The sequence below is a fragment of the Lynx rufus genome, unplaced genomic scaffold, assembly GCF_022079265.1.
Source record: "Lynx rufus isolate CCGP_SWC_20201006 ecotype Redwood Valley unplaced genomic scaffold, mLynRuf1.p SCAF_5, whole genome shotgun sequence".
Classification (NCBI taxonomy): domain Eukaryota; kingdom Metazoa; phylum Chordata; class Mammalia; order Carnivora; family Felidae; genus Lynx; species Lynx rufus.
The window spans coordinates 93,404,763-93,432,498 of record NW_025814867.1 but is presented as its reverse complement, the minus strand read 5'-3'; the positions used below and the strand labels follow the sequence as shown (position 1 = coordinate 93,432,498).

Here is a 27,736-nt window from a genome sequence, read left to right as displayed (position 1 = left end):
CAGAAAGCCCAAAGACAGGCAAAGAAACCGGCCGGCGACGGGGTCACACGCAGCTGATGTCAGCTACTCCGAGCCAACTCACTTCCGGGGGGCGGGCCAGGCACACTGGGTTCGTCCCGCCTCTAGGCGGAAGTTCTTGGCTACGGCTACGCCGTCGCCCCGCCTATTGGCCTTTGCCCCGTTGAAGGTGGGACTTCCTGTCTCGTGTATCCAAGGTCTTCATAAGTCAGTGCCGGCCCTGGGGAGGAGGGTGTCAAGAATGTGGTGGCGAGCCTGGCAGCAAATTAGCTGGGCCTGGTAGAAGGGTACTCACCTATTTATTACTGCAGTTATCCTTACTGTCCTCCCACGGCGTCTCCCAGAGGCCTTGGAGCCCTGAGAACCCAAGCGTGTGCCCGCAGGTTCCGTGAGGGCCATGGAGGTGCGGCGGCCAGCGCCACAGAGCTACTTCTGCCGGGCGCTGTGTCCTTTCCCTCGGGTTTTTGCTGCGGGAGCTGTGGCTGCCGATTCGGAGAACCAGAAGCTGTCTTCCCACGTCCCAGAGCCTGATTACCTGGAATCCGGATGGGACCGCCTCCGGGACCTGTTTGTCAAAGAGTAAAAGTGCCTAGGGTCTGTGGGGAGGGGACTGCGAAGAGCTGTCCTGCAACCTGGGTCATCCTGGGGTGAAGGACCCCTGAGTGATGTGGTTTGTTTTTGAATAAGATTTGGTGTTGTAATGTTTGTATCCCAAGTTTGTGTCCTCACATTGCCATTTAGTAGTTCTGTTGATTGACAGGACAGTTTACAAATGGTAGGGGTGAAACTCATTATAAGTCAGAGCATTTTTAGAGAATATAGTCTTAGTGTAATCCCCCGATTTTACAAATTAGAAGAATTGGACCGAGCTAATTAGTGTCAGAATTGACCCTGGAATCCACATCAGCGAGATTACGCTCCAGTATTTTTTTTCGCATTTCACTTTATTCCAAACTTTGGTATTTCATGACCATAGCTCCCCCTTCTCTCCAAAAAAATGGAGATTGGAGAAACGGCAGAGAGAGCTGTAAAATGTTTATTCTGTCAGATAATGAATATATAAAAAATAATAGCAAGTATTGTCTCATTTTTATAAAAGAAACGATATTAGCTAGATCAACAAATAAGGTTATTTCAGAATACAAAATTAACTTCAAACTGAAGTCACTTTAATGGAAAACTCATTTCATTTATTCATTTATTTCATCATTTATCAATTATTGGTGGAAAAATGGCCCTTTCATGAAATACTTTACAATACTACACTGTTACCAGGTGGTTAAATTAACTTTGAAGCTTTATTATGTTGCTGAGATTGTTGGGACAAGGAGTTGGCAGAATCGTGTTTAATTGCTTTATTGAAATATCATCTTTATTTTATTTTTTTTTTAATTTTTTTTTTCAACGTTTATTTATTTTTGGGACAGAGAGACACAGAGCATGAACGGGGGAGGGGCAGAGAGAGAGGGAGACACAGAATCGGAAACAGGTTCCAGGCTCCGAGCCATCAGCCCAGAGCCTGACGCGGGGCTCGAACTCCCGGACCGCGAGATCGTGACCTGGCTGAAGTCGGACGCTTAACCGACTGCGCCACCCAGGCGCCCCTATCATCTTTATTTTAAAGATAATGAGGCAGCCTTTCTCATTGGTCCTTCCAATCAATCCTTCCAGTCAATATTTACTTGAGATACTTGTGAAAGATCCTATGTAGTATATAACAGAAGAGTGTTATTTTGATCAGCTTTGGAAACCACAGAATGTTGGAGCTGAAAGAAACTTGAAGGTAATCTAGGTTAACTTCTATGTTCCCCTCCATCATAGATGAGGAAACTAAAGTTCATAGATTGTGATCTGGCTGCAGGTCCCTTAACAGTGGGTGACAGAACCAGAACCACAACCCTGTTGTCACTTGTGGTTTAGGTCTTTTCCACCACTGTGCTATTTCTTCACCATTTATTAGCTGTTTGGGCCAACCATAGGACTTCTTAGAGCCAAATAAATAAAATGGAGATAAATATCACCTATGGCATGGAATTTTTCAGAGAATGAAAAGGAGGCAAAGCATATTCATCTGGCTTGTTAAATTTTAAGCTTTTACATTTTCTCTTTTCTGAGTTCTGTCATAGGCCAATTTTTAGGTAAATGTTTTGATCTTATTCACTATACAAGATAAGTACAGGGTTCAAATTATAGCAGTTTTTTCCTATTGGCCTAAGTAAGTATAAGAATTACAGTTTTCTGAGAAATTTTATTTAGATTTCTCTTGTAGATGCAGGAGCTGTAAAGACTCACTGATTCTGATTTCAGAGATGTGGTTATTGATAATTAGAATTAGATAAACACCTTATAGTCTCCGAAGAAAGTGATTTAGTAATGTAAATAACATTTAGTATTTAGAGGGCCATTTATAGTAACATAATACTTAAAAACTTAGCTATTCATTACAGCTTCTAGAAACATCTTCAAAGCTTTATTATCAATTCTAATTTCTTCTTTTGAGAGTAACAAATTGAATTAAACAGTGGTTTTTCCTTATGTTAGGTTGGTCTGTGGTGTCCATTGCACAGTGAGATTTCTCATTTGTTGCTTTTTATCATACAGGCCCAATCTGAGCATGGCATAAAAGTGAATTCAGAAAGACAGGTTTTGATTTTTTTTTAAATCTAGGATTTTGTTCTTGAATACATTGTCCTAAAATCCATAAGTTTGTGTCATTTCCAAAAGTTAGCTTAAAATTCAAAAAGGGAAATCTTGATCCTTGCATCCAGCTTTTACAGATTCTTCCTGATTCCAGAGATGTAGTGGACTTGTAATAGTCATCAAATAAAACCACCTTCGAAAAAAACATTATTGGAGTATAATATGCATCTATTTACACATAAGTATATTGATCAACAAATTTTCACAAGCTAAACATAGCTGTGTAACCAACACCGAGAAACTGTTAGCAGCATTTCAGAAGCTCCCCTTTGTGCCCCTTCTAGTCACTATCTTCCTAAGGGCAATCAACCAATAGCTTGATTTCTAACAGCATAGGTTAATTTTGGCTGAGATTTGAGCTACTTGTGATATAACTGTGGTATTTAATTCATCAGGAGATTTTATTAATCCGGAGATTCTGCCCATGATGAAAAATGTGGTAGTGTTAGTATTGGGGTCATTTTGAATGTACTGTCTTTTGGAGAGCAGTATCCATAAACTAATCCCAAACAACATTGTTTTTTTGATGTCTTAGTGAACAACAGAGAACTTCAAAGGAACTTGAGAATATTTATAAGGCGGCTATTTCAGCAGGCATCATTGGCTGGGCATATGGAGGAATACCAGCTTTTATCCATGCTAAACAGCACTATGTTGAGCAGAGCCAAGCAGAAGTTTATCATAGCCGGTTTGATGCTGTGGTAAGTACTGATACTCTAAAAGTATTTGAGGGCATATTAGTTTAGTAATTCACTTTACACTTAGCTATTCAGTTAGGTGGTAGGGTTGGAAGGGTTAAGATGTCAGAGTAAAGAAACAAAACCTGCACTTAACAACAGTAGACGTATTAATGCTAAAGAGCATACACATGGTTTGTCAGACTACTTTTCTTATCTTCAGAGGGATTACTACCATGGCTCTACTTTCTGAAATATATTTCTATCACTTCTCAGTCTTTTGGCTAAGATCAAGTATAGTATCTGAAATATATTTCTAATCCCTAGCTAAATCATCAAGGCTTAGCTGTAGCATATTAACCCCATTCACAGGGTCTCCTTGGAGGACACTAAAACAATAATTAGCATTTATAACTCTACAGTTTATAGAGTGCTAATTCTTTTGTTAGATCTGTACATCAACTCTGTTGTATAAGTGAGGAAGTTACAGCTCAGAGAGTTAGTTGTTTGGGTTTTGTTTTGTTTTGTTAAATTCTGTCAGCCTTAAAAGTTGTAAAAGTAGTACAAAGAATTCCTATATACCTATCACCCAAATTCTCCAAATGTTAACTTTTTATCACATTTACTATAGCATTTTCTCTCTGTATAATGCATATTATTATTTTTTGTGACTGCTAAAGAGTAAGTTATAGTCATGATAAATACTTCAGCATGAATTTCACCGAAAACAAGGACATTCTTTTATATAACCACTATATAATTATCCAGATCAGGAAATTATCACTGATATAGTACTGTTGTCTTATTTTCAGACTTTATGTAAATTTTGCTAGTCGTCTCTCCAATATTATTTATTTATTTAAGTTTATTCATTTATTTTGACAGAGAGTGTTCAGAGGGAGCTGAAGTGGGGGAGGAGCAGAGAGAGAGGGAGAAAGAGAGAATCCCAGTCAGGTTCTGTGCCAGGCTCCACGCTGTCAGTGCAGAGCCCATTGTAGGGCTCAGTCTCATGAAGCATGAGATCATGACCAGAGCCAAAACCAAGAGTCAGACACTCAACCAACTGAGCCACCCAGGCACCCCTATTTTAAAAGTAAATAAAAATAATTTTTTTTCCAGGTCCAGCATCTAATACTGGATCAGATGTTGAATTTGCCTTTCATGCCTCTTTAGTCTCTCTTTTTTTTTTAATTTTTTTTTCAATGTTTATTTTTAAGGGACAGAGTAGGAGTATGGAAGGGGCAGAGAAAGAGGGAGACACAGAATTCAAAGCAGGCTCCAGGCTCTGAGCTGTCAGCACAGAGCCCGATGCAGGGCTCGAACCCACGAACTGTGAGATCATGACCTGAGCCGAAGTCAAACGCCCAACCTACTGAGCCACCCAGGGGCCCCTCTTTAGTCTCTTTTAATATAGAACAGTTTCTCTTTCTTTAACTTTCTTGATTGTGACATTTTTGAAGATTGGGGCTATTTATTTATTATTTTATTTTATTTTATTTTTATTTTTTATTTTTTTTAATTTACATCCAAATTAGTTAGCATATGGTGCAATAATGATTTCAGGAGTAGATTCCTTAGTGCCCCTTACCCATTTAGCCCATCCGCCCTCCCACAACCCCTCCAGTAACCCTCAGTTTGTTCTCCATATTTATAAGTCTCTTCTGTTTTGTCCCTCTCCCTGTTTTTATATTATTTTTGTTTCCCTTCTCTTATGTTCATCTGTTTTGTCTCTTAAAGTCCTCATATGAATGAAGTCATATGATATTTGTCTTTCTCTGACTAATTTCGATTAACATAATACTCTCCAGTTCTATCCACGTAGTTGCAAATGGCAAGATTTCATTCTTTTTGATTCCCAAGTAATACTCCATTGTATGTATGTGTATGTATATATGTATATATATATATATATATACATATATATATGCACATATACATGCACATCACATCTTCTTTATATATTCATCCATCTATGGACATATAGTCTCTTTCCATACTTTGGCTATTATTGATAGTGCTGCTAGAAACATGGGGGTGCATGTGTCTCTTCGAAACAGCACACCTGTATCCCTTGGATAAATGCCTAGTAGTGCAATTGCTGGGTTGTAGGGTAGTTCTATTTTTAGTTTTTTGAGGAACCTCCATACTATTTTCCAGAGTGGCTGCACCAGCTTGCATTCCCATGTGGGCTATTTATTTTGTAGAATGTTCTTCAATTTGGATTTGTTTAATGTTTTCTCATGATTAGATTCCAGCTATGTGTTTTAGCAGGCATACCCTAGATTGGGGTATTAGTACTCCTTACTTCTTACTTAGATGTACTTAATGTACTTGTTACTTAGTACATTATATCAGGAACACATGATATCTATTGTCCCTTTACTGATGATGTTTACTTTGGCACTTGGTTAAGATGGTCTCTGCCAGGCTTATCCACTGTAAAATTACTATTTTTCTCCCTTTGTAATTTTTTTATTTTTTATTAAAAAATTTTTTTTGGAAGAGCACACGTGCAAGCAGGGGAAGGACAGAGGGAAAGGGAGAGAGAATCTCAAGCAGGCTCCACACCCAGTGCAAGCCCAGGCGGGACTTGATCTCAGGACTGAGATTATGACCTGAGCTGAAATCAAGATAATTAGTAAATGTAATTAGTGAATATCTTATGGATACTTATGAGATACTTTGAGACTATGTAAATATCTATTTTTCATCAAATTTCCATGCTTTAGTTTTAGTATTCAATGATGACTCTTACCTGAAAGAGTTAATACTGTGGTGGTTGCGAAATGGTTATTTTCTAATCCCATCTTTCCTACATTTATTGCTTCATATTCAGCTTTAAGGAAGAGCTTTCCCTTCTCCTGTATTTGTCTTTTTATAATTTATTTCTATCAATGTGGACTCGTGGATTCTTGTTTTACTCTGTAGTTTATAATCCATTCTTATCATTATTTATCTTGATGCTGAAATTGGCCTAGATTTGGACAGTTGGAGCCCTTTAAACTAGCTCCTTTGTTCTTTTTATATGTCCCCATCGTTCTTTGAGCATATCTTTATTTTTTGGCATAGCAAGATGTTCCTGGCTCATCTTTTACTTTTCCAGTACCAGCCCCAGAGTCATCACCAAGGAGTTCTAGTTTCTTTTAGTGGAAAAATTATATATAAAACTAAGATTTGAGGGGCACCTGGGTGGCTGAGTCGGTTAAGCGTCCGACTTCAGCTCAGGTCATGACCTCACAGTTCATGAGTTCGAGCCCTGCGTCGGGCTCTGTGGGGACAGCTCAGAGCCTGGAGCCTACTTCAGGTTCTGTGTGTATCTCTCTCCCTGTCTCTCCTCCGCTTGCACTCTGTCTCTCAAAAATGAAATAAAAACATTAAAAAAACAAAGATTTGATGCTACATATGCTCACTTACAGGGATATCATGGCTTCTATAAGCCCTAGGAAATGTGTGTGTGCTCATATATACTTATGTACACATATTCATACACACATCTGTATCTATTTATTTATCTGCCTATTTGTTAAAAGCCATGAGTCCATACTGATACTCTTCAGAGAGGTTTTGACTTGCCCACTATCTTGTAGTAGTTAAGGATCCACTTAGGGATTCTCTCAAAATCTAGACTATATCCTCAGGATATTGTACCAGACTTGCTCCATGGTGATGTGGAGACAGACAACCTGTCTTCCACTTCTGACTTACTCCTTCTTGGCTGAGTGATCTTGGTTAGAAACTTCCTCTCTGTGCTTTAGTTAAATCTGAAACACCTGCCTAAAAGAAAAATTGTAAAGATTAAATGAGGTAATATGTTAACACAACTTTTACATAGAATGTGGGCAGTAAATATCAGTTCTCTTTTCTTTGCTCTTTTCTCTATATCTGTATTACTATCATCCTTACCCTTTTATTTACCATTTCTTTGGTTCTTTTTTATTTTATGGTTTCTTTTTTCCAAGATTTCTTGGATATAAAAAGCATGTCTAATACTGACTTTATATTTGCCATGGCATTTGCCACATAGATTCTCTGTTTATGCCTCATTTATAGATTGCTTGGTTGACACTGGCAATTCTTTAAAATTTTTTTTTTTTCAACGTTTTTTATTTATTTTTGGGACAGAGCGAGACAGAGCATGAACGGGGGAGGGGCAGAGAGAGAGGGAGACACAGAATCAGAAACAGGCTCCAGGCCCTGGGCCATCAGCCCAGAGCCCGACGCGGGGCTCGAACCCACGGACCGTGAGATCGTGACCTGGCTGAAGTCGGACGCTTAACCGACTGCGCCACCCAGGCGCCCCAACACTGGCAATTCTTAGTTCCTTTTCTATCTCCCGATAGAATAGGATGCACATGGGACTTTTGCTTAAGTTTCAGTAAACAGTATTTCTAGAGATCTTAATAATGTTTCTGTTTAGGTGTCCCTGCCTAATCCATAGCCATCCTTCTACCACAGTTTTAGAATAAAGAAGGTATTAAGGGGTCTTGGAACCTCACAGCCTTTTCATTAACTTTAGCAATCTGCACATCGTGCTGCCACACGAGGCTTCATCCGGTATGGCTGGCGCTGGAGTTGGAGAACTACAGTGTTTGTGACTATATTCAAGTAAGTTCTCTCTGAGTTGTGACAAAAGGTCTTAGTATTATTTTGGGAGCACATCTTTTGAGCAAGTGAGATTTTTAAAAACTAAACACCCACATGAAAGTGATTCATAATACCTTTTTCCCCAAGAACTTTTATCTATGTAAAAGATTGGTCCAGATATAGGTTTGCATCCATGGATGGAGGTCTTCCACCTATTATCAAAGTAGAGACAAGGTTTCTAAGTAGGAGAAATTCTTTGGTTCATTCTTCAACAGAAGGTCCACCTAGAAAACCTAGGGAATATTGGTAGTCGGGAACACATTGACGGGACCTAGACTAAGACCAGGAATTGACTTAGTAGGCATTTCTAATACCTATCACTTTAGTGAAAATTGTGGTCGAGAAAGTAAGGGGGATATGCTTTAAATTTTATGTTTTCTTTCTTCCCCCTTCTTCCCAGCACAGTGAATACTGGTCTAAATGTGTACCGAAATAAAAATGCCCTAAGCCATTTTGTCATTGCGGGAGGTAAGACATTTTTGTTCTTGTTTATGTTTTTCAGTCTTCTCAAATATGGTTTGGGAAATATTTAAGGACTTATAAATCAGAACTACTGAATTCTTTGGTTGACTTCTCATCACATCTCATTCAACATTCATGCAAAATGTATGGAGAGCATTATGCTTGGCCCTTGGTATACTTGGTGAACAAAACAGAAAAGGTCTTTGCTTTCATGGAGTTTTATAGTCTAATGTGGTTGGGGGAGAAAAAGGCTGCTGTGATAGAAAATAGCAAACAGGTGAAGCAATGGGATGATCAGGGTGAGTAGAGAAGGCCTTTATGGGGAGGTGACATTTAAGCTGATACCTGAAAAGTGTGAAGAAGAGTAGCTTATGCAGAAGGAACATTGAGGGTGAAGTCTCCAAGGCAAGAAAGTTCCTCAAAAGCAGGATAATAAGGCTGGAACATAGTCAGTAAGGGGAAGAGTGGCTTGAGATAAGTTTGGTGAAATTACGTAGAAAGGGACCAGATTTTTCATACTAAGTTTGGATTTTATTTTAAAGCTTTATGCCTCTGGTAAATGTGACCTCTTTAAAATGAACATTAAAAAATAAGTATTGAAGTATTATTTCCAGAAATGTAAATGTGAAGTGCCACATATACTCAAACACTCACTACCTCATGTAATTCTCTCACATGCAAAAAGGTACATATAATTCATAAAACATTTAAAAATTTTTTTAATTTGGAAATAATTTCAAGCTTACAAAAAGTTTTAAAAATAAAAGTAATACAAGGAACACCATATAACCTTTATATACAGAGATTCAGTTGTTTACATTTTAGCCCATTTGCTTCTTGACTTGTTCTCTCTTCTGAGTGCATGCTCTCTTTCTCTGTGTATATGTATATATACACACAGGCAAACACATGTACACATAATTTGAACTTAACAATTTAATGGAAACATTTTAAAATATAAAACTAGAAATAGGCATTAATAGCACTGGAGCAGCTGGAACTTGCCCTTTTTTAACTTGCCACCATTTTTCCATGGGTATTCTGTAGGCTCAAATGCCTATATCCAAACCAAACTCTGTTTTCCTCCCCCAACTTCCATACTTGCTCCTGTTGTTAGGTTCTTTATAATTTACCATGTTAAACAAATAAACAAAAAACCTGGAAACCAGATAATGATATGGTTCTGCCTTTTAGCCCCCTCTTTGCAAAGTTCTAGTCCTTTAATTAGATTCCTTTAATATGTAGGGACTCTCACCTCCTCTTTCTTCCCACTGCTGCTATCTGGTCTTCCCTGTTTCTAGTCTTGGTTTCCTCCACTTCCACTGTTACCTTAGTTACTTTTTGGAAATATGAATGTGAGTATAACACTTTTCTGCTTGAGCTTCTTTCATAGTTTCCCATCATTCTAATGTTGATTCTTGATCTGGTCCTCACATACCACTCTTGCTCCACCCTATGACTCTACTCTTGATTTCCCAAACCCATCATAATCTTGTTTTACATGTATTGGTCCCTTTTCTTGAGCATGCCTTCCCACTCCTGCAAATAATTTTATTCAGCTTTTATTGAACCTGTCTTTCAAGGTTCAGCTTATCTGTCAGCTTTAGTTTCCTAGTCCCTATTTTCTTATTTTTGGGTCTTCAGGTGTCTTTCCCCTATATTCCCATAATTAACTATAAATATTTTAATCAAACACTTACGACTCTATGTTGTACCTGTTAACTTGTTTTGCTTCTCCACTAGATGACTTACTTGATATCAGAGAAAGTCTTTGCCTTTTATATCACAACTATTTGACACATAGTAGAGTAGAATAAATGTTCCTTGAATGTAAATTGAGTGTAAAAATTAGTAAAAAAATAAACATGATACAAGATAAGTTTTTATCTCAAACCAGCAACCACCATTGAATTTAATGGTATAACACTGAAGTAATTTCCCCTGAAGTCAAAATCACGTCAAGAATGTCTCCCCTCGTTATTATATGGCATTCATCTGGACATTTATAAATGTATATTTGACATCTGGAATGACTGAGTGAGGAGCTTGGCAAATCCTTTCACAAAAAGCAACAATAGAATTGGACATAATTATCAAAAACAACCATTTAAAGATGCTGGAAATTGACCACAGGCACACAACAAATCAGTAAGCATTTATCCAAGAATTTCTACTGAGTTTCAGTAAGAACATTGGGAGTCTGTGGTGTTTCAGCCTAGGGCTCCTCCTGCCCCCCTAGCCCACCGCTCTCTGATGCAGAAGTTTCATAAGCACAGGCTGGAGGACTGGCTTTCTGCTGCTTGAGGGCGCTGACTTTATTTGGAGCAGAAAACAGAAAATTCCAAGCCAAGGGGTGTTGCTGAAAACAATTGCAACAGGGAAGGATAATATCACACAGCTAATCTGAGGTTTTGATACTATTTGGGGTAAGGAATAGACTGGTAGATGAGGCAGAATCTTAACAGGAATATCTAGGGAACAAGACAGCCACAGGGGGTTTTAATAAGATTCTGTGTATCCCTAGAATTCTGGAAAGTTGCACACATGTGTAAATATGTATTCATGCACACTATGGAGAGACTGGCAAGGCCCCTACTTATCTTTGATTAGTTGTGAGGGTTAATTGTGAACACCAAAAGAAAAAGCCAGAAGAGATTTTAAACTGTCTAAACTTTGAATGCATTCTTCAACCACAGATACGTTGGTAAAGGATAGGAGCGTTACTAGCTTGGGATGCTTAAGCATAATTTCTGACAAATCATTGGCTGACTACTTAAGCCAGTGTGATGCCTAGGAAACCACGCATACAAATAAAAACTGAGCAACGACATTAGTGGCTGTACTCTGCAGAAAAAAGACTCCACAGAACTAGTCCGGGCAAGTCACTACATAGACAAAGAATTACAGTCATCCCCCCTGTGTGGGGGGTGTTAACTCCAGAGTTGCTATAATTTATTACCTAAAATGTCCAGTTTTCAACAACAAAAAAATCATATGACATGTAAAACCAGGGGATTAAAAAAGCACTCACTGGGAATGTCTCTGACTGGACCCATCCATTGAACATAGAAGACAAGGCTTTTTAAACCATTTTAAAGAAATATAAAAGTATGATGATAGTGACTTACCAAATAGAGAATATCAATAAAGACAGAAATTATAAAAAAAAAATCAAATGAAAAGTTGAAAGTTGATACAACAATAGAAATTAAAATTTCACTGGAGAGGAGGAGCTCAACACCAGTCTTGAGATAGCAAAAGAGAATTCATGAATTTGAAGAGGGATAAATATAGATGATTTTTCGTGAAGAACAGAATTTTTTAAATGAAGAGAAATGAACTGAGCCTGAGCAACCTATAGGACACCATCAAAAATACCAATAGATGTGTGAAGGGAATGTTAGGTAGAAAAGAGAGAAAGGGTTAGAAAAAAGTATTTTAAGAAATAATGGTCCTTAACTTCCCAAATTTGATGAAAAACATTAATCCACACATCCAAAAGGTTCAACAAACTCCAAGAAGAACAAACATGAGGAGATTCACACCTAAGCACATAACAGTTACACTGTTGAAAGAAAAATCTTAAAAGCAGCAAGAAAAAAATAACTCCCGTGAGGAACACCAAAGAGGATTAACAGCTTATTGCTCATCAGAATGATGGAAACCAGAAGGCAGTAGAATGCATTCAAAGGCCTGAAAAGCATAAGCTGTCAACCAGGAATTCTGTTTCTAACAAACCACTCTTCAAAATTGAAGGCAAAAATAAAGACATTGGCAGATAAACAAACAAAGAAAAATTGTTACTAGCAGATCTGCCTTAACAAAAATACTATAGGAAATTCTTCACGCTAAAAGGATGTAATAAACCAGATGGTAACTTGAATCTATGAGAAGTATTAAAGAGCGTTGATAAAGATAATTATATGTTATTATTAAAGGCTGTATAAATATTTTTTCTCATAACTAATCTAAAAGACAATTATGTAAAATAATAACAAAATTGCAGTGTTAGACATACAGCATATTTAAAGTTGTATATGGCATTAATAGCACAAATGAGAGGGAAGGAATGGAGGTATGTTGGAGCAAGGAGATGACACCAAATAGTAACTTGACAGGAAGAAATGAAAAGTACTAGAAATGGTTAATATGTAGGTTAATATAAAATACTCTATAAACCTATTGTTTTCCTTTCTTTTAACTGTTTTTCCCTAATTTAAAAATAGTATTTGAAAGACTCCTGGGTGGCTCAGTCGGTTGGGCGTCTGACTTCAGTCATGTCATGATCTCACAGTTCGTGAGTTCGAGCCCCACGTCAGGCTCTGTGCTGACAGCTCAGGGCCTGGAGCCTGCTTCAGATTCTGTGCCTCCCTCTCTCTCTGCCCCTCCCCCACTCATGCTCTGTTTCTCCTTCAAAAATAAATAAACATTAAAAAATTAAAAAAAATAAAACTAGTATTTGAGGGAGTGCCTGGGTGTTTCAGTCAGTTAAGTATCCGACTGTGGCTCAGGTCATGATCTCCCGGTTTGTGAGTTAGAGCTCCACATCAGGCTTTCTACCGTCAGCAGGGAGCCCATTTCATATCCTCTGTCACTCCCTCTGTCCTTCCCTCACTTGCATGTGCTCACATTCTTGCATGCTCTTTCTTTCAAAAATAAACTTTTTTTTTTAATTAAAAAAAATAACAGTATCCAACTAAGTGGCTAAGTTGGTTAAGCAGCTGACTCTTGATCTTGGCTCAGGTCATGATCTCACGGTTTGTGAGTTGAAGCCCCACATCTGGCTTTGTGCTGACAGTGCAGAGCCTGCCTGGGATTCTCTCTCTCCCTCTTTCTGCCTCTCCCTTGCTCGTGCACACACACTCTTTCTCATCAAACAATCAATAAACTTTTTAAAAAATGCTAGAGACAAAGGACATTTTATAATTTTTTTTTATGTTTATTTTTGAGAGAGAAATTGAACAGTGGACGGGCAGAGAGAGAAGGGGACAGAAGGTCCAAAGTGGGCTCTGCACTGTCAATGGAGAGGCTGATGCAGGACTCGAACTCACAAACTGAGAGCATGACCTGAGCCAAAGTCGGATGCTTAACCAGCTGAGCCATCTAGGCACCCTCATTTTATAATATTTAAAGGACCAATCCATCAAGAAGATATAACATTTATAAACATATAAACATATAAACTAACAACAGAGCTCATAAATACATAAAAAGAAACACTGAATTGAGAGGAGAATAGACAATAACAGATTGTGAAATAGACAATAACATATCAGGAGTTCAAGCCCCACGTTGGGCTCAGTGCTGATGGCTCAGAGCCTGGAGCCTGCTTTGGATTCTTTGTCTTTCTCTCTGACTCTTCCCCCACTCATGCTCTCTCTCTCTCTCAAAAAATAAATAAGCATTAAAAATTTTTTTTAAAATGACAAGATAACAGACAACTTTAGGAAGACTGACCAAGAAAAAGAAAATAGACACAAATTACCAAAATCTACTCAAGAAGAAATAGAAAATTTGGATAGCCCTACAACAAGTTAATAAACTAAATTGTTAGTTAAAAATCTTTTCACAAAGAAAGCCCAAGACCAGATGGCTTCAGTGGCTATTTGGGAAGTTTCTTTCACAAACTCTTCCATAAAATAGAGGAAGAAGGAACACTTTCAAACTTATTCCTTTGGACTAGTATTATCCTTGATACCAAAGCCAAATGAAGAAGATGAAGATAGCAAAGAGAACTACAGATCACTGTCACTCAAGAGTATATACACAGGGGCACCTGGGTGGCTCAGTCAGTGGAGCATGTGAGTCTTGATTTCAGGGTTGTGGGTTTGAGCCCCATGTTGGGTACAGAGATTATTTTATTTATTTATTTATTTGTTTTTTTTTTAATATTTTTTTATTATATATATTATATATATATGTGTGTGTATATATATATATATATATATATATATATATATATATATATGTGTGTGTGTGTGTATATAGTCAAATTAGTTGCCATACAATACCCAGTGCTCATCCCAACAGGTGCCCTCCTCAGTGCCCATCACCCAGTTTCCCCTCTCCCCCATCCCCATCAACCCTCAGTTTGTTCTCAGTATTTAAGAGTCTCTTATGGTTTGCCTCCTTCCCTCTCTGTAACTTTTTTTTCCCCCCTTCCCCTCCCCCCTGGTCTTCTATTAAGTTTCTCCGGATCCACATATGATTGAAAACATATGATATTTGTCTTTCTCTCCCTGACTTATTCACTTAGCATAATACTCTCCAGTTCTATCCACATTGCTACAAATGGCCAGATTTCATTCTTTCTCATTGCCAAGTAGTATTCCATTGTATATATAAATCACATCTTTATCCATTTGTCAGTTGATGGACATTTAGGCTGTTTCCATAATTTGGCTGTTGTTGAAAGTGCTGCTATAAACATTGGGGTACAAGTGCCCCTATGCATCAGCCCTCCTCTATCCCTTGGGTAAATTCCTAGTAGTGCTATTGCTGGGTCATAGGGTAGATCTATTTTTAATTTTTTGAGGAACCTCCACACTGTTTTCCAGAGTGGCTGCACCAGTTTACATTCCCACCAACAGTGCAAGAGGGTTCCAGTTTCTCCACATCCTCTCCAGTATCTACAGTCTCCTGATTTGTTCATTTTATTTTAGCCACTCTGACCAGTGTGAGGTGGTACAGAGATTACTTTAAAAAGAAAAGTATGGATTCTGTGTCTCCCTCTCTCTCTGCCCCTCCCCCGTTCATGCTCTGTCTCTCTCTGTCCCAAAAATAAATAAACGTTGAAAAAAAAAAAAAATTAAAAAAAAAAAAAAAAAAAAGGGGCGCCTGGGTGGCGCAGTCGGTTAAGCGTCCGACTTCAGCCAGGTCACGATCTCGCGGTCCGTGAGTTCGAGCCCCGCGTCGGGGTCTGGGCTGATGGCTCAGAGCCTGGAGCCTGTTTCCGATTCTGTGTCTCCCTCTCTCTCTGCCCCTCCCCCGTTCATGCTCTGTCTCTCTCTGTCCCAAAAATAAATAAACGTTGAAAAAAAAAAATTTAAAAAAAAAAAAAAAGAAAAGTATGTACACAAAAATCCTTTACAAAATATTAGTAAACCAAATCCAGCAACAACCAAGGATTATATTCTATAACCAAGTAGAATTTATCCAAGGAATTTAAGGTTAGCTTAGAAAAGTATTTGACAAAAATCCAACATTCATGATAAAAACTCTCAACAAACTAGGAATAGAAGGGAGCTTCTTTAACCCAGTGTAGGTCATCTATCATCTATTAAAAAACCTACAGCAAACATCGTATTTAATGATGAAAGACAATGATTTTCCCCTAAGACTGAGAACATGGGAAAGCTGTATACACTTGTAATTAAGGTGTATACTTGAGATGAATACAGTTGTATTCAGCATTATACTGGAGACTTTAACCAGTGCATTCAGGCAAGAAAAAGAAATAAACACTAAGGTCGAAAAAAAAAAGTAAACTATTTACAGAACACATGGTAATAAAGAGTTTGTGTAATAAAGAGTCTGACTGATGTTTGGCTGCTGATAGCTTATAAGCCTCACTACTCCCTCCCCCCTTTTTAACTGACTTTATTTTTTAGAATAGTTTTAAATTCACAGTAAAATTGGGCAGAAGATACAAAGATTTTGCATATACAATAAAACTTTGGTTTGGGAGCATAATTCATTCCGGAAACATGCTTGTAATCCAAAGCACTTGTATATCAAAGCAAATTTCCTCATAAGAAATGATGGAAACTCAGATGATTTGTTTCACAACTCACAAATATTCATATAAAAATGATTACAATACTGTAATATAATACAAATGAATAAGGAAAGTACAAAATATAAAGAAAAATAGATTAACCTGCACTTACCTTTGAAAATCTTTGTGGCTGGTTTGAGGGAGACGAGAGAGGAGGATTATTGTGTAGGACAACTTTAACTATTACTAACGGATGTTGATTACAGTACAGTATTAATAAACTCTTGTCATATACTGTATTTAATGTATTCAGCATAAGACAACAGAGGGAAGGGTCTATATCTGCAGGCAGCCTGACCTAGAATGAAGCAAAGCATTCCTAAGCTTACTCTTGTATGGAAAAGCAAAGGACTGTCCACAGGTGCTTTGAAGTGACAAAAAATACACTAGTGCCAGTTGTGGGCACCTTCCAATGTTCTGAAAAATCACTGATTTCCCATGCTCTGAAAAGCCTGAAACTGAGCATACGAGCATGGGAGATGATCACCCACAATCTCCCAGAGAGGGAGAAAGAGAGAGAACTATTGGCTCAGTTGTGATCATGTGACATTCAGTGTCAGGTGCTACTTATATTGCAAGTCTTTGCTCGTTTATCAAGTTGAAATTTACTAGAAATAATTGCTTATCTTGTGAAACATTCGCAGAACAAGTAAATTGCAATCCAAAGTTTTACTGTATTCCTCCCCCCGCCCCAACATACACACTTAAACATAGCCTCCCCACTATTAACATTTTACCCCAGGGTGGGATACTAGTTACAGTTGAAGAACCTACACTGATGCATCATTATCCCCCAAAGTCCATAGTTTCCCTTAGGTTTCACTCTTAGTGTACATTCTGTGGGTTTGGACAAATGTATGATGACATGTATCCATCGTTGTGGTATCATAAAGAGCATTTTCATTGCCCTAAAAGTCTGTTCCACCTATGTGTCCTGCCCACCAACCCCTGATAAACGGTGATCTTTTTTTACTGTTTCAATAGTTTTGCCTTTTTCTAGAAAGTTATATATTATATAACATTTTCAAATTTACATCTTTCACTTAACAATATGCATTTAAGTTTCCTCCAGTCTCTTTTCATGAGTTGATAGCTCATTTCTTTTTAGTACTAAATAATATTTCATTGTCTGAATATTCCAGTTTATTTATCCATTGCCTACTGAAGGACATCTTGGTTGGTTCCGAGTATTGGCAGTTACGAACAAAGCCGCTATAAATGTGTGCAGGTTTTGGTGTGGACACAAGTTTTTAGCTCCTTTGGGTAAATACCAGGGAGTGTGATTGCTGGATCATATGGTAAGAATATGTTCATTTTTGTAAGAAACTGCCAGACTGTCTTTAAAGTGACTGTACCATTTTGTGTTCCAACCAGCAATGAATGAGAGTTTCTTTTGCTGTACATCCTTGCCACCATTTAATGTTGTCAGTCTTCTAGATTTTGGCTATTCTGAGAGCTTTTTAAAAAAATATTTATTTTTGGGGCGCCTGGGTGGCGCAGTCGGTTAAGCATCCGACTGCAGCTCAGGTCACGATCTCGCGGTCCGTGAGTTCGAGCCCCGCGTCGGGCTCTGGGCTGATGGCTCAGAGCCTGGAGCCTGTTTCCGATTCTGTGTCTCCCTCTCTCTCTGCCCCTCCCCCGTTCATGCTCTGTCTCTCTCTGTCCCAAAAAATAAATAAACGTTGAAAAAAAAAATATTTATTTTTATTTTTTATTCTTTTTTTTTTTTTGAGAGAGAGAGAGGGAGAGAATGAGTGAGGGACGGGCAGAGGAAGAGGGGGAGAAGAATCTTAAGCAGGGTCCACACCCAGCACCGAGTCCTATGCGGGGCTCCATCTCACTACTGTGAGATCATGACCTGAGCCGAAATCAAGAGTCAGCTGCTTAACTGAGCCACCCAGGCACCCCTAAAAAAAAAGAAAGAAAAAAAATACACACACACATATGTTTAAGTTTATTTATTTTGAGAGAGACAGAGTGAGCAGGGGAGGGGCAGAGAGAGAGGGTGAGAGAGAGAATCCCAAGCAAGCTCAACAGCATGGAGCTCTACAAGGGGCTCGAAATCATGAACCCTGAAATCATGAGCTGATCCAAAACCAAGAATCAGTTGCTTAGCCAACTGAACTACCCAGGCACCCCTCCCCCCCCCAATATTTTATTTTGAAAAAAATGCTTTCTTTGGAAAAGAAGACTTGAAAAAAAGACCAAATTTATTACCATCTCTGGGTAATGTTAATTAAAGGTGATTTTTTTCTTGTTAATTTTAAAATTTAGAAAATTAAAAAAAACAAATAGTACTTAAGACACATAAGTCTCAATTGTTTTTTTAAAAATGTTACTACATGAGATGCATTAGTTGTGTTGTGCATAGTGAGGGAGGAAAATGAATGACGTCCTGGATATACCAGACCAGTGGGAAGGAAAGGGAGCCTGTGCACTGACCACCTGGTGGCACTGTGGACCAAATGCCCACTTGCAGGCCTGCCTGAGGGGTGTGTAGCAGGACAGAAGGGGTGAGACTGGAGCAAGGTACAAACTGCAGGGGTTTTTGTTCTTTGGGGAAAGCTTTTCTTGAAGAAGGATGAAACTGAAGAGATGGGAGTGAAGAAATTACAGATTTTTAAGGGGAGGTGGGCAAAAATGAAGCAGAATGAGAAGAGGTTGGATCCATAGAACCGATATACAAAAATTAGGTTTGTAAAAGGGATGTTTCTTCCTTTGAACCTGCAGTGTGGAAGAGAAACTAGCTGTGTTGGCATTTTATTTATTTATTTTTTATTTTTTTTAACGTTTATTTATTTTTGAGACAGAGAGAGACAGAGCATGAATGGGGGAGGGTCAGAGAAAAGGAGACACAGAATCTGAAACAGGCTCCAGGCTCTGAGCTGTCAGCACAGAGCCTGATGCGGGGCTCAAACTCACAGACCACGAGATATGACCTGAGCTGAAGTCGGCCGTTCAACCGACTGAGCCACCCGGGCGCCCTTGGCATTTTAGATTCAGGAAATCTAGGTTGTGGTGATGTATTATTGATACTGGGTTCTGAAAACTTACTTAGCGGTTTATGTTCTTTTTATAGAAGAAAAATTTTTTAAATGGATTCTAGTACTTAAAGATAATTTAATATTGGGTTTTTTTGTTTGTTTGTTTGTTTGTTTGTTTGTTTGTTTTAAAATAGCTGTCACAGGAAGCCTTTTTAGAATAAACTTAGGCCTGCGTGGTCTGGTGGCTGGTGGCATAATTGGAGCCTTGCTAGGGTAAGTGTTAATATGGTTTGATACTAAATTAACACAACTTTCATTAATGCCTTACTGTTAAAAATCTCATGCATTTCTAAAGAATAAATTTAAATCTTACAGCCTATAAAAGGCCTTCAGTTTTGTATTGGCTGTCGCTTTGACTGTCAAATTCTAATCTTACCCCAGTTGTTGATTTTACTTCCAATTATCACTGCTTAGATATCACTAACACCTGAACCTATTTGTAATTTGAACAATGGTATTTACAAGGAGCAGGAAAATAATAAACAATTAACAAGCACATTCTGTTAAAAATTTTTTTGTTTGATTTTGTTTGTTTAATAAATTAAAAAATTTTTCTTCTCCAGCTTGTTAATTTGAAAAAATTTGAACCTACAGAAAAGTTGAATGAATTAGTACATCAAACACCCATATACTCTTTTCACTTATGTTCACCAGTTAACATTTTGTCATATTTGTTGTATGTCTCTGTATATGTGTGGAATGTGTGTAAATTTCTTTTTCTTTCTCCTTTTTTCTTTCTGTCTAAACTGTTAGAGACCTCATAATTCTTCACCTCTGAATACATTAGCTGGTATCTCCCAGGATGAAATGAAGAACATTCACCAATGATACCACAGTATAATCATCACAGTAAATAATTTAGCATTGATTCAATATAGCTATCTAAGATATGGTCCATATTCAAAAATTTTCAATTATTACAATAATGCCATACATATATATATTTAATTCAGGATCCAATTGCATATTGCATTTACAGTTTTGATTCCTTTATAGATCCACTGCTAGATGGATAGAATAGATCCACTAGAATAGATCCACTGCTCTTTTTCCCCCAGAAAATTTCCCAATTTCTTTTCATTATCCCTTCATGAGTAGATTTAGGTTAAATGTTTTCGTCAGGAATACAGTGTAGGTGAAGTTAGTCCTTCTCAGTGTATCACATCAAGATACATATTGTCTTCACCTATTGTAAGTGATGTTAATTACTTGGTGCAGTACTTTTCTATTGCTGTGTAACAAACTACCACAAACTTTTGTGGCTGGAAACCACCCGTTATTATATCACAGTTCTGTAGATCAGAAGGCTGAGGAGGCTGATGGGCTCTCTTTGTTCAGAGTTTTACAAGGCCAAAATCAAAGTATGGATGAGGCAGGCTCTTATTGGATTAGGGAAGAATCTGCTCCTACACCATTTAGGTTGTTTACAGAATCCTTGTGGCTGTAGGGCTGAAGTTATTGTTCCCTGCATGGTTGTCAGCCAGACACCAGTGTTCCTAGAGGCATACATATTCCTTGCCACAGTGCCCCCTCTGTGTTCAGACCAGCAACTGGTATGTTGAATCCTTCTCATACTTTGAATCTCTCTGACTTCTCTCTGCCACCAGAGAAAACTCTCTGCTTTTAAAGGGTTCATCCAGATAATTTCCTTTTTGATTGACTCAGATTCAACGGATTACTAACCTTAATTACATCTGTAAAATTTTGCTATGTAACAGAATCATGGGTATAATTTATAGTTGAGGAATTAGGGCAGGACAATTTGGGGGGCTATTGTAGATTTCTGCCTACCATATTTAGTATTGACTTAAATTTCTCCACTGAAAGGCTTCTGTTATTCTCATTGTGATTAGTAAATAATCTTGGGTAAGACTATGTGAATAGCATGTTCTCCAGCTATCTTTTTTCTAGTGGTTTTAATGGTCTATTATAACTGTTGCCATAATCAGTTATTACTGATGGTTGTAAAATGATTTGTTCGTTCTATCTTTTCTTCTGTTTTTATTAGTTGGCATTCACCTGAGTTCTCCCTTCGCCTCCACCTACCCTCTCCCTTTTTCTACCCTCTTTTCAGGAGGAAGTTACACTAGACTTATGGATTCCTTTTTTAAATTATTTTTGAAAATTCAGCATGTCATAATCTATCGCTGACATGATTTTTGTTATATTGTGTTTTGTTTGTTTTTTAGTAAATTCTACCCTCAACGTGGGGCTTGAACTCAGGACCCCAAGAGCAAGGGTCACATGCTCTACTGACTGACCCAGCCAGGCACCACTTGTTATATTGTTAATATACCATCTTGGCTTGAAGGGAAAAATTGTTGAAATTAGCAGCAAAAATAATTTCTTTTTCATTGTCATTAAAAACACATAACATAAAATTTATCAGCCTGACCATTTTTAAGTGTGTAGTTTAGTAGTGTTTTTAAAAAAATTTTTTTTTTTTTTTCAACGTTTATTTATTTTTGGGACAGCGAGAGACAGAGCATGAACGGGGGAGGGGCAGAGAGAGAGGGAGACACAGAATCGGAAACAGGCTCCAGGCTCTGAGCCATCAGCCCAGAGCCTGACGCGGGGCTCGAACTCACGGACCGCGAGATCGTGACCTGGCTGAAGTCGGACGCTTAACCGACTGCGCCACCCAGGCGCCCCTAGTAGTGTTTTTATATTCACATTATTGTACAAAAGATCTCTAGAACTTTGTCATCTTGCAAAATTGAAAACTCTGTACCCATTAAACATTAATTCTCCCTTCCCCTTGTCCCCCAGCCTTTGGCAACCACATTTTTACTTTGTTTCTATGATTTTGACTACTTTACTGTTTTTTAAGTTTGTTTATTTAAAGAGAGAGAATGTGTAAGTGGGATAAGGGCAGAGAGAGAGAGAATCCCAAGCAGGCTCCACATGTCAGCATGGAGCTCGACACAGGGCTCAAACTCATGAACCATGAGATCATGACCTGAGCTGAAATCAAGAGTGGGATGCTCTGGGGCGCCTGGGTGGCGCAGTCGGTTAAGCGTCCGACTTCAGCCAGGTCACGATCTCGCGGTCCGTGAGTTCGAGCCCCGCGTCGGGCTCTGTGCTGACGGCTCAGAGCCTGGAGCCTGTTTCAGATTCTGTGTCTCCCTCTCTCTCTGCCCCTCCCCTGTTCATGCTCTGTCTCTCTGTGTCTCAAAAATAAATAAACGTTAAAAAAAAATTAAAAAAAAAAAAAGTGGGATGCTCAACCAACTGTGCCACCCTGGCGCCCTGATTTTGACTACTTTAGATACTTCATATGAATGGAATCATATATTATTTGTCCTTTTGTAACTGGCTTAATTTTACTTAGCATAACATCCTCAAGGTTAATCTATGTTGTAGCATGTGACAGGATCTTTTTAAAGGCTGTAGATACCACATTTTCTTTATCCGTCTGTCAATGGACTTTGCCACTTAGCTACAGTAATTTTTCAAATGAGCTTACTTATGTTGTAGCCAGAGGGAACTTAAGTTATCTCAGAGTCAAAAACTCCTTTTCTTTGAGAACATAAGAACCAAACCCTTAACTTACTGTAATAATTGTTATCTAAATCAGTTTCTCAATGGGTAACTATTGACAGTGTGGGTGAGACTGTTGTGCCAGACTTTTGAACTTTAGGATGTTTTGGTGGTTCCATCCCCAGAAGCCAGTGGTATCCTTCCTCCAACCAAATATGCCCTCCACCGTTCCTGCCTTCTGGAGGTTTTGGTACCATTCCTGTTACAATTTCATTTCTGAGAAATCTTCAGTATAAAGCTACTTACTAGAACTTGTCACAAGTATATATTTTCCCAGTTTATCATTCATGATAAAACAGCCAATTTATAGGCCTGTTGTTTTTATACCAGTTAATTTTGGGAAGTTGCAGTGATTGTTTTTCTCTACTGTTTAGAAGACCAGGAAGGAAATTGCCTTAATAATTTTTTCCTCATTTGACAAGGACACTTTGTCAGAGTTCCTGTACCTGTCAGGGAATAAGTGGCTCAGTCGGTGTTGCTCCTGCCTTAGCAGACACTCACATGGTGTGTGGTCTAATGGCTGCTTTTTCCTAAGCTTTCTCTCTGCTTCCCCCTCAGCACTCCTGTAGGAAGTCTGTTGATGGCATTTCAGAAGTTCTACGGGGAGACTGTCCAAGAGAGAACACAGAAGGATCGCAAAGCACTCCATGAGCTGAAATTGGAAGAGAGGTAAGGAGCAGGTGAAGATAAAGGTACCTGACTTTCCTAGCCATTGTGGTGTTCTCCTTAACCCAGGTACTCTAAACCACCACTCAATTCAAAGAGTTTCTGGGGCACCCGGCTGGCTCAGTTGGTGGCGCATGCGACTCTTGATCTCAGGGTTGTGAGTTCAGGCCCCATGTTGAATAGATAAGCAGTCTGGTTTTTTCCATGTTTTTACTTAAAACTTTGATTTGTGCTAAAAGCACATACACACATGGAAATTTTTTTTTTTTAATGTTTATTTATTTTTGAGAGAGACAGAGACAGAATGTGAGTGGGTTAGGGGCAGAGAGAGAGGGAGACACAGAATCCAAAGCAGGCTTCAGGCTCTGAGCTCTCAGCACAGAGCCCGACGCAGGGCTCGAACTCACTAGCTTTTTTTTTTTTTTTTTTTTTTTTTAATTTTTTTTTTCAACGTTTTTATTTATTTTTGGGACAGAGAGAGACAGAGCATGAACGGGGGAGGGGCAGAGAGAGAGGGAGACACAGAATCGGAAACAGGCTCCAGGCTCCGAGCCATCAGCCCAGAGCCTGACGCGGGGCTCGAACTCACGGACCGCGAGATCGTGACCTGGCTGAAGTCGGACGCTTAACCGACTGCGCCACCCAGGCGCCCCATCGAACTCACTAGCTTTGAGATCATGACCTGAGCCGAAGTTGGACGCTCAACCAACTGAGCCACCTAGGCGCCACCACACATGGAAATTCTTAATATCTGTAGATCAGTTGTCCAAGGACTTAGGTTCTTTTTTTTTTTTTTTTTTTTTTAATTTTTTTTCAACGTTTTTATTTATTTTTGGGACAGAGAGAGACAGAGCATGAACGGGGGAGGGGCAGAGAGAGAGGGTGACACAGAATCGGAAACAGGCTCCAGGCTCTGAGCCATCAGCCCAGAGCCCGACGCGGGGCTCGAACTCCCGGACCGCGAGATCGTGACCTGGCTGAAGTCGGACGCTTAACCGACTGCGCCACCCAGGCGCCCCAGGACTTAGGTTCTATATGAGAAAAAGCATTGATTTTGTAGCCAATTAAACCTTGAAAACAGAGCTTAAATCCCAGCTAGGCTATTAATTAGTTCTGTGACCTTAGTTTCCTTAATTTCAAGCCCTCAGTTTTCTCAGCCATTCTATAGGCAGAATCACACCACAATGCTCAATACATATTTGTTTCATTCACTCCTCTTCTCCATTGTAAGAGGGTATGTGAGATATGTAGTTTTCTAAGTTCTGGGATAAAGCATTTAAAATTATAATGCCAGTATAAAATCTGGTGTGGAGAATTAAAAGCATGAAAGTGTTGTTAGCTTATTTCTAGTTCTTTAGATGTCATAAGAGGCTTTTTTTTTTTTTTTTAATGTTTATTTACTTTTGAGAGAGAGAGAGAGGAACAGAGTATGTGTTGGGGAGGGACAGAGAAAGCGGGACACACAGAATCTGAAGCAGGCTCCAGGCTCTGAGCTGTGAGCACAGAGCCTGATGCAGGGCTCAAACCCATGAACTGTGAGATCATGACTTGAGCCGAAGTTGGACGCTTAACTGACTGAGCCAGGGCGCCCCAGAAGCTTTTTCTTTTTCTTTTTTTTTGTTTTTTTTTTTAAATGAAACTTTAAGAAATTGGAAAGGTAGGGAAAGTATATTGGTATTTGAATTTGATATAGAAAGTTGCAGAAGAATTAACATTTGGAAAAATATGAACAGATAATAATTGTATTTCAATAAAAAAGGGAAACCAGAGATAGAAAACCTCAAGAATGGCTAAAAGCAATAACTTGAATTGAATTACAGTAATGCAAAAATACTTTGGCAAAAGGAAATAGTGTCAAAAATTTATGTGTGTGTGTGTAGATATACATATATATATATATATATGTATGTATATATATGATATTCCTGAGAAGAGTAATAGTAGTTAAGAACTTATATGCCTGCTTCTTTGCTTGAAAATAATCATAGAGAAGTTAAAGTGAGAACATAAAACATTGCCTTAGTGAGCTGAAAATGTAGAAGCCTGGTCAGGGCACCTAGGTGGTTCAGTCGATTAAGTATCTGATTTCAGCTCTGGTCATGATCTCACAGTTTATGAGTTTGAACCCTGTGTTGGGCTCTTTGCTGTCAGCTCGGAGCCTGGAGCTTGCTTCAGAGTCTATGTCTCTTTTTCTCTCTCTCTCTCTCTCTGTGCCCCTTCCCTGCTCATGCTGTGTCTCTCTCTCAAAAATAAATTTAAAAAAACATTTAAAAATTTTAGAAAAAAAAAAGAAAATATAGAAAACTGGCTATAGAGATATGGAAGAAGAAATGGTCAAACCTGGTTGTGAAGAGTTGTGAAGAAAGTCATAGATGACCTTGATAATCACTTCAAGGAAGACACTAATACTAGATTTAGAAAAAGAACTGATCTGTTATTTGGAAATTAGATTTTATTCCTTGTAAATACACATCTATAGTGTTGTCCCATCTGACGTTTCCATCTTGAGTTTACCATTGTGCAGTTCCCACAAGGTCTGGCAACAGAGAGTTAATGAAGTGGCAGGGCAGTCACATGCCCCCCAGCCCTGAGGGCAACAGGACAGCCAGGTTGCAAGGCTCACACTTCAGCTCAGGGTGTTTCAGCTCCTGCACGATACCCCTGTATGAACTCTGGAATATCGTAAGGATCAGAGCTGCCGCCACAGCAGTGTCCATTTTGGTGATATGAGAATCGTAGTCAGCATGTGAGTGGAACAGGTTAGTAGAGCGAAGAAGGTCCATTATATTTAAAGTGCAGGGAGCAATGTTTGCTCGTAAGTCACAGGGAGAAGACGACAAATACTATCTTTTAAAAAAATCAGGGCGCCTGTGTGGCTTAGTCGGTTGAGCGTCCAACTCTTGATTTTGGCTTAGGTCATGCGTGTCCCAGGGTTGTGGGATTGAGCCCTGTGTTTGACTCCATGCTGAGCATGGAGCCTACTTGAGATTCTCTCTGTCTTCCTCTGCCCTGCTCCCCCACTTGCGCACACACTCGCTCTCTAAGAGAAAAATAAGCTAAAATAAAAATCTAAGAACTAAAGAAATGGAGCAGTACTTGATATATCCTTTTCATTCTTTTATTACAGTAAAGCCAGACTGCAATTTACTGAACTCCTCCCTGAAGAAATTGAAAGTAGCTTACAGAAAAATCGATCCAAAGATGATGTTAAGAAAATTGAAGCACTACTAAATCTTCCTAGAAACCCTTCATCAACAACTAAACAAGACAAAGACTGAAAATGTTCTGGACTTAAAATTCATTGGCAAATTGAAGGGATCTATGTTGCCCTGTCCATTGAATGCCAAAGGCTAGTCTTCTCCTTGGCCAGCCTGCTGACAGATATAAGTGCTGGCACCTCTAGTGGCAGTGACTTGCTCTTATCTTTTGTTTTCACCAAGAATTGGGCAATTGTACACTCACTTTACTTATCCTTAAATTTAAATACATAGTCTTTCCTGATTGATCTATATATTTGGCATTGTATCTGTACTGGTCAATCAATACATATTTCTTTGCCCTGAATTTTACAATAGTAAATTAAAAATTTCCCAAAATTGGAGTTGAAATCTGTGGGTTGTATGTTTATTCTTGCAGCCTTTTAAAAAGATACTTAGTCACTAGAAGGAGGAGGTATCACTAGGTAAGGCAAATGGGTCTGTGATGAAATCCTTGTGCCTTTGGATTCTAGAAACATTGTGGGCCTAAGTGTGTAGTGGGGTTTGGTTTTGTTTTAATAAAAAAGATAATTCCTATGTCATTTGAAATAAGATATAAATTTAACAAAAATGAAGTAGATAAGCATTATTACAAAAAAAAAAAAAAAGGAGCCCATCTTTTTTTCTTCTTAGTGTTGCTGACAAAATGTCTATGCTATAATATGCAGAAGATACTTAGCATAGATATTCAGTCTGTACATTGCAGGAGCTTGCTCCTTTAGAAGGAAGCTCTCATGCAGACTGAAACTTTTACTAAATGAGGGGGGAGCAATGCACTAAGTGTACATCTAGTGCTTTGTTTTCATGTTGGGCCTCTTTGTTTTTAGTTCCTGCCCTGAAAATAACCATTTTCAGGAGCCAGGTTTGTGTAGCCACGTGGTGTAATGGCTGAAACCATGGGCTCTGGAGGCAAATCGCTGGCTTGGCATCTATGGCTTTGCAGCCATGTGA

General features: G+C 38.7%; 1 protein-coding gene and 1 pseudogene across 1 annotated transcript; both read left to right on the top strand.

Moving 5' to 3' along the window:
• Window positions 1–211: 211 nt before the first annotated feature.
• Window positions 212–27,272, top strand: TIMMDC1 (translocase of inner mitochondrial membrane domain containing 1). Its single transcript, XM_047099362.1, has 7 exons — window positions 212–597; window positions 3,254–3,419; window positions 7,912–8,000; window positions 8,440–8,507; window positions 19,457–19,535; window positions 23,421–23,531; window positions 26,656–27,272. Exons 1-7 carry the CDS (start codon window positions 416–418, stop codon window positions 26,804–26,806), a joined length of 846 nt encoding a protein of 281 aa, XP_046955318.1. The 5' UTR covers window positions 212–415; the 3' UTR covers window positions 26,807–27,272.
• LOC124527470 (uncharacterized) lies at window positions 3,660–3,840 on the top strand (annotated as a pseudogene).
• Window positions 27,273–27,736: the final 464 nt, after the last annotated feature.

Excerpts from the sequence above, each read along its gene's own strand:
- TIMMDC1 (XM_047099362.1), top strand. The coding sequence starts at position 416 with ATGGAGGTGCGGCGGCCAGCGCCACAGAGCTACTTCTGCCGGGCGCTG. Across the intron at positions 598-3,253 it reads CGGGACCTGTTTGTCAAAGA|TGAACAACAGAGAACTTCAA; the intron begins GTAAAAGTGCCT and ends TTGATGTCTTAG. Across the intron at positions 23,532-26,655 it reads GAGCTGAAATTGGAAGAGAG|TAAAGCCAGACTGCAATTTA; the intron begins GTAAGGAGCAGG and ends CTTTTATTACAG.